The sequence below is a fragment of the Hordeum vulgare genome, chromosome 5H (assembly GCF_904849725.1).
Source record: "Hordeum vulgare subsp. vulgare chromosome 5H, MorexV3_pseudomolecules_assembly, whole genome shotgun sequence".
In the NCBI taxonomy this organism is placed as follows: domain Eukaryota; kingdom Viridiplantae; phylum Streptophyta; class Magnoliopsida; order Poales; family Poaceae; genus Hordeum; species Hordeum vulgare.
Genome location: NC_058522.1, coordinates 409,616,709 through 409,634,546, shown reverse-complemented (window position 1 = coordinate 409,634,546; position 17,838 = coordinate 409,616,709). Strand labels below are relative to the sequence as shown.

Below are 17,838 nucleotides of genomic sequence, written 5' to 3'. Positions count from 1 at the left end.
GCCATGCTAGTCTTATCGCTTCTATCATTTATGTCTCGTTGCCTACCACATGTTTACATATCAGCCTCTCAACAATGCCATGATAACCTTCAAGCTGTTCGACCTAGCAAACCACTCATTGTCTATGTTACCGCTTGCTTATCCATGTTGTTAGCGTTGCTAGTTGTAGGTGGAGATGCTTCCATGTGATAACATGGGTTCCTTGTCTTAACACCCTATTTAAATTCTATTTAATTTAATGGACCTATATACTTGGTAAAAGGTGGAAGGCTCGGCCTTTCTAGCCTGGTGTTTTGTTCCACCTTTGCCCCCTTAGTTTTCGGCTACCGGTGTTATGTTCCATAATTGAGCGCTCCTAACACGATCGGGGTTGTTATGGGGAACCCCTTGATAATTCGTTTTAGATTAAAGTTGGTCTGGCAGGGCCCAACTTTGGTACTACATTTGCCTAATCACTAATGAACTGCATAGGGAGTAATTAACCCGAGGATAATTTAATCAACCCCCGGGCCAGTGCTCCTCATGAGTGTTGGTCCAAATTGGCAGACTACGGGGCCACCGCGGGGAAACCCGAGGTTTGGTTTCTCCTAGTGTGACCCATCCGTCGTGTCTTGAGAACGAGGTACGCAACTCCTATCGGGATCGTCGACATGTCGGGTGGCCTTGCTGGATTAGTTTTACCTTTGACAAAATATCTTGTGCATCGGGATTCTGGTGATGCTTTGGGTAATCTCAGAGTTGAGGTTTTCCACTAGGGAATCCGACGAGATCGGGAGCTTCGTGATTGAGGATTTCTATGCGGCTTGTGGTAATTTGTGATGGACTAGTTGCAGTACCCCTGCAGGGTTAAATCTTTTCGGAAAGCCGTGCCCGCGGTTATGTGGCAACATGGAAGCTTTGTTTAACACTGGTTCTAGATAACTTGAAGTTAACTTAATTAAAATATGCCAACTGTGTGCGTAACCGTGACTGTCTCTTTCGTGAGTTCTTTCTCCGATCGAGGACACGGTGGGGTTATGTCTGACGTAGGTAGGTGTTCAAGATCATTCATTTGATCATGAGTAGTTCACGTCCGTTATGCGTAGATCTTCCCTCTCTTATTTCTTGTACTCGTAAGTTAGCCACCATATATATATGCTTAGCCACTGCTGCAACCTCACCACTTAACCATACCTCACCCATTAAGCTTTGCTAGTCTTGATACCTTTGGAAATGAGATTGCTGAGTCCCCCGTGGCTCACAGATTACTACAACACAAGTTGCAGGTACAAGTAAAGGTTACTTGACGCGAGCGCGTTGATTGTTCATTTGGAGTTGCTTCTTCTTCTTCTTCATCGATCTAGGATGGGTTCCAGGCCGGCAGCCTGGGATAGCAAGGATGGACGTCGTTTTTCTTTTGTCGTTTGTTTTCGTCAGTAGTCGGACCCTGCTGTTACTCTTGATGAATATGTAATGTACTGATGTGACTCTGATGTAGCTTGTGGCGAGTGTAAGCCAATTCTATATATATATATATATATATATATATATATATATATATATATATCTTCTTTTCAGTACATGTACTTGTAGCGATATCCATTCTTGCGACACGACAAGATGCACTTCTATCCCTACGAGGCCTTCGTGCCAAATTGAGGATAGGGTCGCATCTTGGGCGTGACATCTACGTACCCTTGTAGATCGCTAAGCGGGAAGAGTTAAGAAACGCGGTTGATGTAGTGGTACAGCTTCGTGATTCAAATCACCATCGTCCCATGATCCGTCCCACGATCCCATCCGATCTAGCGCCGAACGGACGGCACCTACGCATTCAACACACATACAGCTCGATGACGATCTCGGCCTTCTTGATCCAGCAAGAGAGACAGAGAAGTAGATGAGTTCTCCGGCAGCGTGACGGCGCTCCGGTGGTGGTGATGATCTACTCCTGCACGGCTCCGCCCGAGCTCCGCAGAAATCCGATCTGGAGGAAAAACTGTGTGGTTTGTGGTCGGGCCGCACGTGGCAAAATTTGTGTCTCAAAAGCCCTAAAACCACCACTATATATAGGAGGAGGGGAGGGGGCTTGCCTTGAGGTACAAGGCCTCAAGGGTGCGCCGGCGCTAGGAGGAGGAGGTGGACTCCCATCCCAATTCGGTTTGGGGGAAGGAGTCCACTCCTTCCTTCCCACCTACCTCTTTCCTTTTTCTTCTTCTTTTCTTTTGGTATTTTCTTATGTGGCGCCATGGAATCCTTTGGGTTGACTCCACCAGCCCACTAAGGACTTGTGGCGCCACCCTAGGGCCTTGGGGTCACTCCCGGGTGGGTGGGCCCCTCCCGGTAAACTCCCGAAACCCATTAGTCACTCCCGGTACACTGCCGGTAATGCCCGAAACCTTCCGGTAACCAAATGAAACCATCCTATATATCAATCCTCGTTTCTGGACCATTCCGGAAACCCTCGCGGCGTCTGTGATCTCATCCGGGACTCCGAACAACATTCGGTAACCACACATATAACTCAACTATATTAAAACATCATCAAACCTTAAGTGTGCAGACCCTGCGGGTTCGAGAACTATGTAGACATGACCCGAGACACTCCTCGGTCAATATCCAATAGCAGGACCTGTATGCCCATATTGGATCCTACATATTCTCCGAAGATCTTATTGGTTGAACCTCGGTGTCAAGGATTCATATAATCCCGTATGTCATTCCCTTTGTCCTTCGGTATGTTACCTGCCCGAGATTCGATCGTTGGTATCCGCATACCTATTTCAATCTCGTTACCGGCAAGTCTATTTACTCGTTCCGTAATACAAGATCCCCTGACTTACACTAAGTCACACTGCTTGCAAGGCTTGTGTGTGATGTTGTATTACCGAGTGGGCCCCGAGATACCTCTCCGTCACATGGAGTGAGAAATCCAAGTCTTGATCCATACTAACTCAACGGACACCTTCGGAGATACCTGTAGAGCACCTTTATAGTCGCCCAGTTACGTTGTGACGTTTGATACACACAAGGTATTCCTCCGGTGCCAGTGAGTTATATGATCTCATGGTCATAGGAATAAATACTTGACACACATAAAACAATAGGAATAAAATGACACAATCAATATGCTACGTTCATTAGTTTGGGTCTAGTCCATCACATGATTCCCCTAATGATGTGATCCAGTTATCAAGTGACAACACTTGCATATAGTCAGAAAACCTTGACTATCCTTGATCAACTGGCTAGCAAACTAGAGGCTTGCTAGGGACATTGTTTTGTCCATGTATCCACACATGTATCTATTTTTTCATTCAATACAATTATAGCATGGATAGTAAACGATTATCTTGAAATAGGAAATATAATAATAACTATTTATTATTGCCTCTAGGGCATATTTCCAACACTGCCGCGATCTAAATCGCTGCGTGTACGACTCCATCACCCGCGTTCATAGTAACACTTCCGCTTAGCAATCTTCAAAGGTATGAATATGAAGATGCTCTACCCCTTGCTTGTTTCTAGCATGTCCTCGATTGATCTTGGTGTTCCGTAGGAATTTTTTTGAATTTCTCCCTCGAGCCCCAACACATATTTGCTCCTACATATTCTACGAAGATATTTATTGGTCGAACCACGATGTCAATGATTCAATCAATCCTATATACTACTCCCTTTGTCCATCGGTATGTTGCTTCTCCGAGATTCAATCGTTGGTATCTGCATACCTAGTTCAATCTCGTTACCGGCAAGTCTCTTTACTCGTTCCGTAATACAAGATCCTGTGACTAGCTCCTTAGTCACATTGCTTGCAAGCTTCTTGTGATGTTGTATTACCGAGTGGTCCCTAGAGATACCTCTCCGTCATACGGAGTGACAAATCCCAGTCTTGATTCACGCCAACCCAACAGACACCCTCGGAGATACCTGTAGAGCACCTTTATAGTCATCTAGTTACGGTGTGACGTTTGATACACACAAGGCATTCCTCCGGTGTCCGGGAGTTGCATGATCTCATGGTCATAGGAACAAATACTTTACATGCAGAAAATAGTAGCAATAAACTAACATGATCATATCCTATGTTCATAGTTTGGGTCTTGTCCATCACATCATTCTCCTAATGATGTGATCCTGTTATCAAATGACAACTCATCTCTATGGTCAGGAAACCTTGACCATCTTTGATCAATGATCTAGTCCTTAGAGGCTCACTAGGGATTGTGTGTTGTCTATCTATCCACACATATATTTTGAGTTTCCAATCAATACAATTCTAGCATGGATAGTAAATGATTATAATGAATAAGGAAATATAATAATAACTAGTTTATTATTGCTTTAGGGCATATTTCCAACAATGCTTGTCGGGCATTTGGTAGCAACCATACATCTGGTCATTGGTGATAGCAAGGGCAAGGTTAGGCAACCCAATGTATGCATTTTTGTGTGAAGAATAGACTTAGGTCTTTTCGATGGATTTGAAGTTGAATGATTTGTAGAAGATATTGACTTGAGCAAACCCATCATGGCCCCTTGACTCCCTCTTAATAGTGAGGGATCCGTATAACTCAAGAACACAAAAGAGCTACAAACATATATCTTCCGTAAATCCATTCTTGAGCATATATCTTTTTCGATGGTCATAGACCCAGGCAACTGAATCCAAAGGAACTAATACCTTTGGCAGATCTTGCCACTTGAGCTTGATGTTGACATTATTCTTGGCTCAAGTTGGAAAGGCAATCCTGATCACGACTCTTGGTGAAGACATCAAACAACCCCACACAACCATGTGGAAGCATCGCTTTGTATTCCATCTTCACATGCCCATCATGTGATCATTCACAAGCATTAAGCATGTAATATTTTGGTATGTCAATCTTGAACTTCCCCTTGTCAATCATGATCATCATCACTTGATGCCATCCTTTCATGGGCACTTGGAATATTTCTCTTGATGCAAGCTCATGAGAATCACCTAACCCTTAGATATAGACACACACCTATTATGGGTTAGTACGCAAAACACATTTACCAACTTTTTACAATACCACAAGACCCCATGTGGTATATTAGTTACGCTTGTGTATTGGCCATTTAGAATTCGATCATCAGGCTTTATCTCGGTTAATCTTTATCTTTACTCCATGATCAACATGTGATATATGGAGGGCCATTTCTTTTGCTCATGATAACGTCCCCAAGACGACTTCAAATGAACAAGTGTTCAACATGACTTGTCTTCCTTGTATCAAGGTGAGCGAGTTTTCTTTTTGAACCATCTCAATCCGAGGTCATATGCAAAATTTGCAGCCCAACAGTCTAACCTGCAACGAGAAGAAAAGTTTGGCCCCACACCACACCTTGATAGTGATGTCTGATACATCGAGTGAGTTATTTGAACCCCAAGATTTCTTCGGATTAAAAAAATCAACACGAAAAGCCTTCGCCTCATCGAGATGAATGATTTTTATTATTAAATCATTTCATTCATAGGTTGTATGTGGCGTGTGGGTTTCAAAAACTGAATTATTGTTGATGGCATTCTTTCGAGATTTTGAACTGGTATTGATGGTGTTTATTCTGAACCTGGCTCAACTCTTATCCTAAGCACGAAAACATGTGACATTCTTTAATCAATTAAGGTATTGATGTTGTTGTTTGCCTGTCATGTTGGAAAATTTGTATGTGATAACTTCTATTTGTTTTTGTTTTTAACGGATGAATTAGCAAGAAAATGAAGAAAAATCATTGTGAGAGGAGCTTGGCCTAGCTGAAATAATGATTGATGCATCCTACCTCAAATACACGCTATCAAACACAGTCCGTGCACATCATGTGTCAACACATACATGAGTACCAAACAAACACACATGCATGCATCCAACATGTCTTGACTTAGCATGTCCTTAAGGGTGTGTGTGGAAGAGTGCATGGAGGGTCCATGAGCTCGATAATTCCCTTCTCGGCCCATTTTTGGATGTTTGGTAGCCTGCATGGGCCCTTCTCAGCATACACGAACTCAGCCCAAATACCCTCTCAGCATGCACGAAGAGAGAACATCCCAACAATCGTTCACTCATCCGTATGCACGAGCAAACCGAGCGACAATGTGTTTCAAAAAATGTTTAGTATTCCACTTTTTTAGAAAATGTTCAAAATATGAAAAAATGTTCAGATTTTCAAAATTCTTAAAATTTTCAAAAACTGTCCTGATTTTTAAAGTTTGTTTAAATTTCCAAAAAGTATGGAATTTCAATTTTTGTAATTTTTTTTCAAAAATGTATGAAAATTTTCAAATTTTGAATTAAAAACATATTTTCAAATTTTGTGTACTTGTCTAGAAAGATCAAGCTTTCAAAATTTGTTTAAATTCGAAAAAAACTTCAAAATTTCAAAAAATGTTTTAATTTTCCAAAAATGTTTAAATTCCAATAAAAACTTTGAAATTTCAAAAAATATTTATTTTTCTTTAAATATTTTCCATGTTTCATATGTTTTCACATTTTAAAAATGTTCTTTTTCACTTATTTGAAAATACCGATTGCTACAGTAGCACATGTCATGTCTAAACAGATGCAAGCTACCAAACAGAGTCTTAACTTAGCATGTCTTAGCACATACAGTAGTACCAAATAACAACAAACGCAAGCATGTATCACAGGATAACAACCATGTTAGTTTAGGAATGCTACCAAACACATCGTTAAGTTTGCTTTTTTTTGTAGGCATAAATTTTCTTTCACGAGAGACACATAAAAAGAACATGTTTTTTTTTTCATGAGAGATACATATTTTCTTCTGTTAGAAGCACGGAAAAGGAAAAAAAATCATGTTTCTAGCTACGATTTTTTTCTTCTATTTAATTTTGAAGATCTTAACATGTGAAATCCAACAACGAAAACAGTTCAGAAATTGAAGGAACGATTTATAAAGGATAAAATGTTGTAAGAAACATATATATGGGAAAAGGTAAAAACTCCTAGGCTGCCATTTGTCAGTCCTTGAGAGGGTGGGAGGGACATTTACAAGGGGTTTCTTTAATTAGTGATTTATTTGTTTTCACCGCAAATAAAAAAGAGTAGGGAGGATTTTTTTTTAGCAATAGCAGGGAGGATCTTGGGGGGACCTCCTATTCGGCGCCTTCAGCGCCGGTTAGGGGGACCGGCACCTGCAACGCTCTTCCCGTGGATTGGCCCATGTAAAATGGGCTGGTCATTAAAAAATGCAAAAAAAATCAGATTTGCGAAAAAAGTTCAATGGTTATGAAAAAAGTTTACCGATTTTTTAAATATATTCATGGATTTTCAAAAAGTTCACAGAATTGAAAAAAATATCAATTTTTGAAAAAAAAAGAGTTCATCAATTTTTAAAAATAGTTCACTGATTAAGAAAAAAGTTCATGAATTTTAAATTATGTTCATCGATTATAAAAAAAGTTCACCAATTTTGAAAAAATAATCATCAATTCTCAAAAAAGTTCATCGATTTCAAAAAAAAATCACGGGCTAAAACAGTTCACGGGCTAAAAATAGTTCATGAAAAATCTATAAATGGGCCGGCCCAGTATGGAGCGCTTCAGGCGTCGGTTAGCAATTTTTGCGTGTAACCGGAGCCTGTGGCGCTAAGTAGGATTTCCCGGATCTTGGACGGACCGGTGAGGTGGAGAGAGTCGTTCTTGTTGGGCCAGCCCCTCCGACCGGGCCGGAATGAGCTTTGCTTGGGTGGGATGGGACAGCATATATCCATCTCAATGCCGACCGTCCGCTTGGTTGAAACCCCAAGCTAGGAGGGTGTTTGGATCACTAGAGACTAGAGGCTAGTAGTAGTCACCTTTAGTCAGTAAACCTCCAAACACCCCTGACTAATGGGTGACTAAAACTAGTTTAGTCCCTAGTCACCCCACCCCTAACTTTTACTGACTAAAGTCTCTTCTCTAATTAATTGACGGGCCCATCCTATTGCGGGCTCATCCTTCCATGCGGGCACGCCAATGGAAGGGAGATAAATGAGGAGATAAATGGAAGGAGGAAAGAATAATTTAAGACTAAGACATTTAATGCTGACTAGTAGTAGTCACCTTTCAAACAAGGCCTGACTACAAACTTCTAGTCTGACTACTAGTATCCAAACATCCTCTAGGTCATTCACCGCAAAGAAAAAAAAAAAGAGGAACCCGGCGGCGGCGGCGAATCGGCGGCGGAAACAGAGATTAAAGGTGCTGGGGACAAGGGAGGAAGATGGATATGGAGTCGAAAAGCGACTTGGTAGACTCTCTTCGGCGCTACCGCGAGACCCTGAGGTGGGAGACCGAATTCCTGAGGTTCGAGGTCACATCCAGGGGCCTAGAGACGCTTGCTGGGAAGAAGGACTATCTGGAGAAGCATTCTCGTGGAATATCACTATCTCGCGAATTACCTCAGCTGAAGGAGCAGTTGTCCGGCCAGAAGATCGCGAGCTTGCCTGTGGTGAGTTTGCCCTACCTTGTTCCTCATCACGAGGAGGCTCTCGATCTGCTCCTGCACGAGGCGCACAAGTTGGGCTACCGGATCCAGTCTCTGAGGGAACTCGCTGTTCCAATCTCCTTGGAGACGGTCAGGTTACTCTATCTTCTGTCCGAAAGATGTGCAAAGATCTCCAGAAGAATAGCGAGGCGCGGGTCAACTGCCGATACTGCAATTGCTGCTTACAAAGAACGCCGTGTCAGCTGGGAATCAATTTGGGGCAGTCCAGTGATGAGGTCTGGCGGCTTCAACGATATAAGTAATCTGCTTATCTCATCTACTCCCTCCGTTCCTAAATATATATATCTCCTTTTAGAGATTCCAATAAATAACTATAAAAGGATGTTTTTAGATATATTTTAGAATATACATTCATTCATTTTTTTTTTCATATGTAGTCTTTTATTGAAATCTATAAAAAAAACTTATATTTAGGAACAAATGGACTTACTTATATGGACATTTCTAACCGAGTGATTTATATAACATGCACCTAGCCGATCCCCCATAGCCCTTAGCGGAGGATAAATTATCCATCATTTCCTTATTTTTATTTCACCGCTCCGGCTGCCGGAGCAAAAATCATGCGCCTCTCTCGCCTTCCCCTGCCGCTCTTGCGCGCCATAGCTGGCCCTCCCATGTGCTCCGTGCCGCCGCCCATGCCACGCCCTCACCCTACCCCGGCATGTCGCCACCCTTGCACACGGGCGGAGGAGGCGCCAGCGAGCTCCGCACCACCGCCCCTGCCCCGCCCTCACCCTACCCCGGCGTGTCGCCGCCCTTGCACACGGGTGGAGGAGGCGCCAGCGAGCTCCGCGCCATGGCTCACGAGGAGGTTGGACAGCTTGAGGAGCCGTCGACGTCGACCAGCTCGGGGAGCAAGATCAGTTCACCCTCTCGCGCTGATGGTCGCGCGCGGCACTAGACGAGGGAACCCCCACCTCGAGCAAGGCCGAAGCTGCCGCGAACTCCTCTCCTGCGCCCGCTCCCCGCATTGAGCCGTGCGGCTCTCGGGGAAATGCCACGCCGGGGCGGTCGCCGCCGTTGCCGCTTGCCATCGTGCAGGAGACCGTGAGCGTTGATTTTCTGTTTTGTTCGACCATTGTGCTCGCCCGAGTCTGGGATCCTGCTCTGCCGAATCTTCGGAGGGATTCCTGAACCGCGTGGCTCTTGATTTGAACAGCCTTCCGCGCTGGATGTGCTTCATTCCTTAGTTCATTTCCATTGCTCTGTTTACCTTTGATTGAGCGGCATTGTTTCGCTTGTTTCAACGTCGTCTTCTTGTCTTCCTGATGGGAATTGGGCATTTGGGGTCGTGGAGCGGATTGGTGGTAGTTTGCGATCCACTTTTACGAGTTTTGCTGCCCTGTTGTTCCCATGGGCACTTCATTTGCTGGTGCCGGTGACCGACTCGGGGAGCGGGGTGTATGGCATGCACGTGTGCATGGTAGCGTTGGAAACGGAGGTGGAGGCGCTCGGTTTGCTGGAGGAACCAGGGCAATTAGTGTTCATGCCAGAAATTAGAGAAATCCACACCAAATTCCTATAATGTAATTTCAGTGTACTAATGCAATGCCTGTCTGAGTTAGGAAGTGATAAATTGATTCTCTGACCCATTTACCATAGAGACAAGTAGCAAGGGTATTGATTGATCATATATAAACCATACCATTCAAACATGGAGGCAATAAGTTGTTAGTGGGAGTAGCTGTTGGAAGGTACTCCCTCCGTTACTAAATATAAGTCTTTGTAGAGGTTTTACTAGAGGATCACATACAAATGTATATAGACATACTTTAGAATGTAGATTCACTCATTTTACTTTGTATATAGTCTCTTAGTGAAATCTCTAAAAAGACTTATATTTAGGAACGGAGGAAGTAGTAATTAATGAAATAAACTCTGGACAGTGAAGTTGTTGTGGAGGGCCCATTCCACGGTGCATTTGAAAAAAAATACACCAACGGTATGTGGTTAGAAAACCAGTACAGTATATACCTACACAAATACACACTAGTTTACAGTTTCCCAAGTGGACGTTTGGCTTTGATGTCGGTGAGTGTAGCACCTGTGCGCTCATATGCCTTTCCTGCTTTTGCTTCCTTTTTCTTCCTTAATATGCATTTCTCAGTCAATGCAATCATAACTTGCTGGTTTTCTTATTGTATGGTAAAAGATTGTACGTACTTCCCTTGGTTTACTAGTTTCTACATTATATAACACTACACACATTGATGTTGCAGCCACACTGTCTCCTATGTACTTCACCCCATCTGCACCTGCTATCATCCCATACACCGGCTTCGCCACCATGGCCTTGCAGATTTACTCCATCGAAATCTGTGACCTAAATGACAGCTTGAAGTGGCCACTCTATGTGTATGGCGTGGTCGCTGCTCGAGACGTTGTGGATGGTAACCGCAACCTTCTCTTCTCTCGCTCCAGGGCTAACTGCCAAGTACTCACTGAAAAGGTATGCATACAACATTTTTTTCTTCCTCTTGCATGTGATCTTGTGTATTAAACATTTATACTAGCAAACATAGAAACTACTGTGGCAGTCCATATAACTCTGCTGGTTCCTAAATAAGCATAGCTTTGATTATTGTTACTCATGGATGAAAATAATTTGATTGAAGCAAAGTTTATCCCTATCAGCTAGGGTGTAATTACACATCAAGGAAATCGAATTAAGATCATCAGCATTAGTCGACTAGTGCAGCAGATAAGAAACTCGCTCTATGAGGGACATCTAGTGGTAGTTAGCACTCCCTCTGTCCCACAATATAAGACGTTTTTGCAAGCTTTTTTAGCTTGCAAAAATGTCTTATATACTGTGGGGTGGAGGGAGTACAAGAAATGGTTTTATGAAAAAATAGTTTCTACTTATGGCCGAAGTCAAGATCTATTCTGGATCAACAAAAGCACCTTCAGCACTGCACCTTCCAGGCAGAATGCAGGCCTTTGTTGGTATAGTTGCACTGTCAAAGTTGATTGCAATAGTCAGAGACGATGCTGCCTTGTAGGCATTGGGGTCAATTGACCCCAATGAAATTGGAAAATTCTTCATTAATTTAGTACTAAACAATATCTATTTATTGAAAATGACCCCAACAAAGTTTTATTCTAGCTTCGTCCCTGGCAATAGTTTGATGTGTATCTCATTAACAGCAATATCACAGGCTTCTGGGTTCTGACACTTGCATCCTTGATATAGTTCAAGCAAGAAATTTGTTCAGTAAACAGAACTGAAAACATTTTAGGAAGTTGAGGGGCTCGGTGTCAAGCAATGGTTTCAGGGAGCTATGCCAATGTATCTAGCAGTCTCCCATTTTGTACCTTCTAATAACCATGGAAGATGAATAAGTTCTCATTGAGAGATATAATCAATTGTAGTGTGGTCAGCAGCAAGAGGAACATTATAATTCCTGATGCTCTGTCTGTCTCAGTACATATAACTCTTAGGAAGGGAATACCATGTTCATTCTTAGGCATTTGAAAAGGTCATTGAGTTTGTTCCTGAGCAAAAATTGTGATGGTGTATTTTAATTAGTCCTTTGGATTTGGAATACTTCCAATACCATCTAATATTAGATGTTCGTCGGTTTCAATTAAGCGTTAGTAATGATAATGATGATGATGTTGTTTGTAGGATCCATTTTTGCACTTGACTGGCCCTTCTCGTGCTATTCTGGCCGAGTACCCTGTTGATTTTGAAGTTGAACTAAGGGTAAAAGATGGAACAGAGTCCCAAGATGAAGCATTGATGAGTTCTACTGACCACCACATTTTTGCTACTGCTGATACTGCTGTGTTCTTTAGCTGCCTGTGTTCTGCAAAGTTAAGCCTTGAGACTGTTTTTAGTGCGGTCCAGGCCACTATCTTGTCCATTAGTGTTGTTGGAGGGGGGTCTTGTTTTGAATATGGAGGTCGAGTTTCATGTTCATCGTATACTGAAGGTGTCATTGCTGATGAATGTCGGGAAGTTGTGTTGATTGATTGTGATGAAAAATTTCTTGAAGATGGACTGGGTAGCAGTTATGTTTCCCTTTCAAGGAATGTGGTCACCGTGAAATCAGAAGGATCGCTGAAAATTACCATAAAAGAATATACAAAGTCTCGTCTTGTTGCTCACGAGGCCCAGCTTGATTTCCCTGCTCAGCATTGCCAAGTAAGCACAAGAGAATGTGTTGTTGGCGAACATAAGGTGGTGGTTGTTATTGCTTGGTCCCTGCTTGTGAGGGACAAGCTCAATAACTTGGCGTCGGGGTGTTGAAGATGGCTCATTAGGTGATAAAAAAAAAACCTGGATCTAATTGTACTAGACCTATGTTTTGTGATCCTGTGTTATCAAACTTGGAAGACTAGGGGCCTGTTCGGAGGCCCTCCGGCTCCACAACCCCACTCCCGGATTTGGTGGAGGAGCAGCTAAAAATCATGGAGCGGGGAAAAGGGTGCTCCGCAGATCCTCGGATTTCAGGGAGATGGAGGATCACCGAACAGCTCCTAGATATCTATTTTCTTTTGTGTTGTATTCCTACAACTGCTGGGGGGTACCTTTATTATTTAACGTAGTTTGAACTTTGAACTGATGAATGTAATTTGTTTTGGTCAAAGACTTGGTTTGAACTAATGCAGCATCTGGAGCATCAGTTGTGAAGTGCTCCAGCCAGTGATTTCATTATGCAGCACTGGTGAAAATGGCACACTGAACTGAACTTGAGACAAACAATTTATGGCATGGTAGTTTTCCTTTCCATTTAGGTTCAGTACTTGACCTCGCGTTTTTTTTTAATTGTTTGGATTGCTGTCATGTGGTACAGTGTTAGAAGCAAAGTCTACACTGCATTTGAAACAGAGTGTAAGAAAATCTGACAAGATGGCCAATAATAGTACTAGAAGGTAAGAGGAGATGAGTAAAATTGATACTCAAGAGTGCCCGAGAAGAAGCACAGCAAGGAGCAGGGCACTACGCCGACACAAACAGTGGCGGGCCTACGAGCTGGGTACAAAATTTGGAAAACTTACCTAATCCACGTCTGCGAGAGCACTACTCCTCCGGCTCGGGCGTCTGCCCCACGAGCCCTTGTACAGAGCCCACCTCTGCGAACGCATCGCCGTCAGAGCCGGAGCCACTGTGCGAGCTCGGCCAGCTGGGAGGCCTCGAGAGCATGCTTGAATGCTTGATGGCCTTTTCGTCCTCGGCCCCCTCCCCCTTCACCGTGGACGCTCGTGCGCTGGAGCACGCGTGGCGAATCACGACCGGGCGCTGGTCGTGCTTGCTAGTGTTTGGTGCGATCAAGGGGGATAGGTCTGTCTTGATGCCTTGTGGTCCCCTAGTGGTTTCGTCTGACCTAATCGACGACGTCATGGTGAAGGGTGTCGTACACAAATGACACTACCCTCAATGGTGTCACGGTGAAGGGTGTCATGCGGCACCGTCTCAAGGAGGAGTTGGCCTTGTACTCATGCTTCCCGAGCATCCGCCTCCATGACATTTATGTTGGCGGGTGGGTGATGGCCTAGGGTTTGACTTTCGGGCGTGGGGAAGGGGGAGGAGGGGGTGATGGAGCAAACCACCAGATCATGGGTAAGGGTTTCGAATTGGTAGCATTGATGTGATGGTAACATATACATGGAGTTTTACCTAGGTTCGGGTTTTCTAAAAAGGTAATACCTACATCCTGCTATAATTGTATCTATTTGAACGCGTATAAATTATAGATTGTTCTACCATGATATCATTGTGTGTCCGCTATGAGCCATATCCCTTGGCTTATATAGATACCATCATAGACCGGGTATATCTATGATAATTATGGAATAGACGACTTTTAAGTCTTGGAGTATGCGCCAACTCTTCATAAACATCCTATCTTGACGCTGTAGGTTTTGACAATCGTGTCCCACCAATAACCATTATGGGAGTCCTTGGCTCGACCCTCTTGGCCGAAAAACGATATGGTGATCACCCACTAATCCAGAACATCATTAGTAGTCTCTGAACTGGTCTTCAAGTTGAGGACGCTCCTCGGTTCGTTCAAGTTGTTCTTTAGTCAGCCTTCGAAGCTGGTTTTGCAAGTCAGTCTTATGTTATATTGAACTATTACAAATGCCCGTGCGTTGCACCGGGCAAAAAATATCTCAAGGCTTTCCTACTAAACAAAAAATTAATTAGAATTTTGAAAAATAAAAATAGAAAAACAAGCATAGACAACATAGAAGATGCACCAAGAGATAAGGGGAGGGGAACCAGGAGTCCGGTAAGAACTCCATGGTATAGCCATGATAACTACGAATGCATATGGATCGAAGGCTGGATCTACCCAGTTTGCGCAGCGAGGATACCAAGTTATCCACAAAAGTGTCTTTGTTACTGTGTGTACTGACAATTGACCAGCGTAGCCCAAGGATTTTTAGTTTGGTCAGACTGCCCAGCTCCAGCAAACAAGACGCCATGCTGTGCCGGTTGACTTTGATATGTGATAGCTCCTGCAGAGCTTGCAGATTCCCAATCCCTTCAGGTAATTTCAAATTACTGACGCGCAAACATGTCAAATGTTGCAGCTGAACAATGCTTTTGGACATTTTTGTGATCTTTGTCCAGCCCATATCCAGAGTCCTCAAATGTTGTAGTTCTCCTAACTGCCTAGGGAGTGCAGAAATACTTCTAACGTGGAGTCGCAAATACCTCAACTGGAAAAGCTTCCTTAGATGCTCAAAACAGTTGCTCTCCATCTCCTCGCCATTCTCAATATCATGTACTCGCAGAACATGAAACTTCGAAAGAGAAGGCATCTTTTCAGCATACCCGACAATACCGAGCGAGCGGCAATGAGAAATGATCGCTGTTGATGGAAGCATGGTGTGCTCTTGGGCATAATAATTGAGAGATAGCCTACGGATCTTATGCCGAATGACTAATATCTCATTTTGGTTACCAGAGAAGGTGGCAAAGTTTTCTTCAATTGACTTAGATGCATGGAGATCCAGAATCATATCATGCACTCGGCATTAAACGACTTGACCGTCATATTGGATTTTCACTGGCTCAAGCATACTTCTATTGATAAGATCATTAAAATAACACTCTCCTATTTCCTCCAAATCTCGTCCACCATCTGTATCAATGAATCCTTCAGCGATCCACCTCCTTATCAATCGATCCCTCTCAATCTCATAGTCCTCCGGAAATATACTTAGATACAATAAACATGTCTTCAAATGGTGAGGAAGATCATCATAGCTAAGAGATAGTATCCTTCTCATCTCTTCTACACCGGGGTCCTTTCCCAGTGTCGAACCGATCGAATTATACACCCACTTCCATTCTTCATTTGTGCTATCTTTATTAGCCAATAAACTTTCTATTGTAAGAATCGCTAATGGTGAACCACCACATTTTTTTAATATTTCCGAGGAGATTTCTTCCAATTGAGGACATATATCTTCTGAGCCAAATATTCGTTTAAAAAATAAACCCTTAGAGTTGGCTGTCTTTAGAGGCATTATTTCATAGACACGATCATGGCGCCGAGAGCAACATGACTTGGCTATATCAATACTACGTGTTGTCGTCATTATTCTGCTTCCCAGATCATTCAGAAACAAAGAACATTTGAAAAATCTCCCATGCTTGAGTACTCCATATATCATCAATAACAACTAAGTACCTGCAAAGTGCATGGTTTGCAAATCTCATGAATAAGGAAAATATGTGAACAAATAAATAAAATGGCATGTTTCCTTGTCATCAAATGTTAGTAAATCATGAGAATGATATAGGGCTTCAGATTTCTTGAAATTCACTGTTTATGGGGAGAGAATCATTTCTCTTCTATATATTACTATTACAGACAACCATTATCCCCTTCCCCAATGGTTTGGCCACACCACAAAAAGTTGAATTTATCACAGGGGGTTACGATATTTAAAGGAAGTCTTTTGAGCCCTTTAGATAGATAACCTCATGAACTATGAATCAAAGCACTATTCACAATTGCATATATATGCTTAAAATGAAACAAAATCATCTATATTTAATTTAATTTAACAACAATAGACTATAGTAGAATGGCTAGGCTACTAAATAAGCATCAATGCTGAAGAAAAAATGATGCAGTACCAACAACCAACTAATTCAAAGTTGGTGAATGTACCTCTTGTTCTTTAAAACTTCTCTGATTGCGTCAATGAGTTTTCCCTCGTTCTGTACGCTTGTGCTAGGAAGCTCTTGCTGGCAGACTTGAGAGAGTATATTTCTTAAGATCTTATCCACATCTGGTTGTTGTGACAAGGAAACAAAAGCTCGACACTGGAACTCGCCTTCCAGTTTACGGTACACCTCATTGGCAAGTGTAGTTTTACCGAGACCCCCAGGACCCACAATAGATAACACCTTTTGCTGCTGCACTCATGCACCCATCCCCTCCATTAGGCACTTGATGAGCTCGTCTCTTGGCTTGTCAATACCGACAAGCCCATCAGGCTCAGCATAGAGTGAAGGCAAACGAGGGTCGATGGCCCTTGAGATGCTAGGCTCGAAGGTGCGCTCATCAAGCTTATACCTCATACGTCGCTTTCTTGCGTCTTCAACACGTCCCTTGAGCCCCTGGATTTTGCTGGATATTTGATGGCGCGCCCTCATCGCCTTGAGTTGCTGGACCACACTTTGCACAAGCCCTGCTGTCTGAGCACTGTCAGTTTGGCCAAAATCTATAATAGTAGATGAACATCCAGCCAAATCAGATAGCCATGACATCTTTTTGTAAAAATTGAACAATCCAAACAAACAATGTCAAGCTACTTCTACCAGGAACGGAGGAAGTATATTTCTTAATAAGAATACTAACATGTATGTGATGATATCCTGATTAAAAAACTAAATGAAAGCAAAGTCCCTCAAAAGAACAAATCAAGAAAAGAACTATATCCAGAAAGAGGAGATTAGACGTATACCGAAGCACACCATCAGCTAAAGCAAAAAAAAATGCACTTGCACCACATAAGCGCATATTCACTAAATGAATCAGTATCTAGCTACATGCTCATGCCAAGGACTCACATTCAATAGGAAATTATGCCCCAGAGTTGTTGAAACCGAATAGTTCAAGAACCAAAGAAAATCCTAAACATACCAAGTGATTCGAGCAAGAACCATGGGGTTGTTGCATGGGATTATGCAATTAGACTAATAATCAAGGAAAATAGCCAAAGAAAGGGGCCTCACAGGCAACGTCGTTTGATGTAGAAGCATGCCCCAGCTGATCCACCCCCATTGTGCAGCCAGGAGAAGAAAAATCCAGACACAAACCTGAATTCGGCTAGCAGAGCCGTCGCCGGAGAA

At 42.9% G+C, this 17,838-nt stretch overlaps 1 protein-coding gene and 1 pseudogene across 1 annotated transcript; one reads left to right on the top strand and one right to left on the bottom strand.

The window, feature by feature from the left end:
* The first annotated feature begins 8,119 nt into the window (after window positions 1–8,119).
* LOC123397784 lies at window positions 8,120–13,176 on the top strand. The gene is made up of 3 exons (XM_045092317.1): window positions 8,120–8,751; window positions 10,736–10,965; window positions 12,145–13,176. Exons 1-3 carry the CDS (start codon window positions 8,229–8,231, stop codon window positions 12,766–12,768), a joined length of 1,377 nt encoding a protein of 458 aa, XP_044948252.1. The 5' UTR covers window positions 8,120–8,228; the 3' UTR covers window positions 12,769–13,176.
* A 3,441-nt stretch (window positions 13,177–16,617) lies between these two features.
* Window positions 16,618–17,253, bottom strand: LOC123396795 (annotated as a pseudogene).
* Window positions 17,254–17,838: the final 585 nt, after the last annotated feature.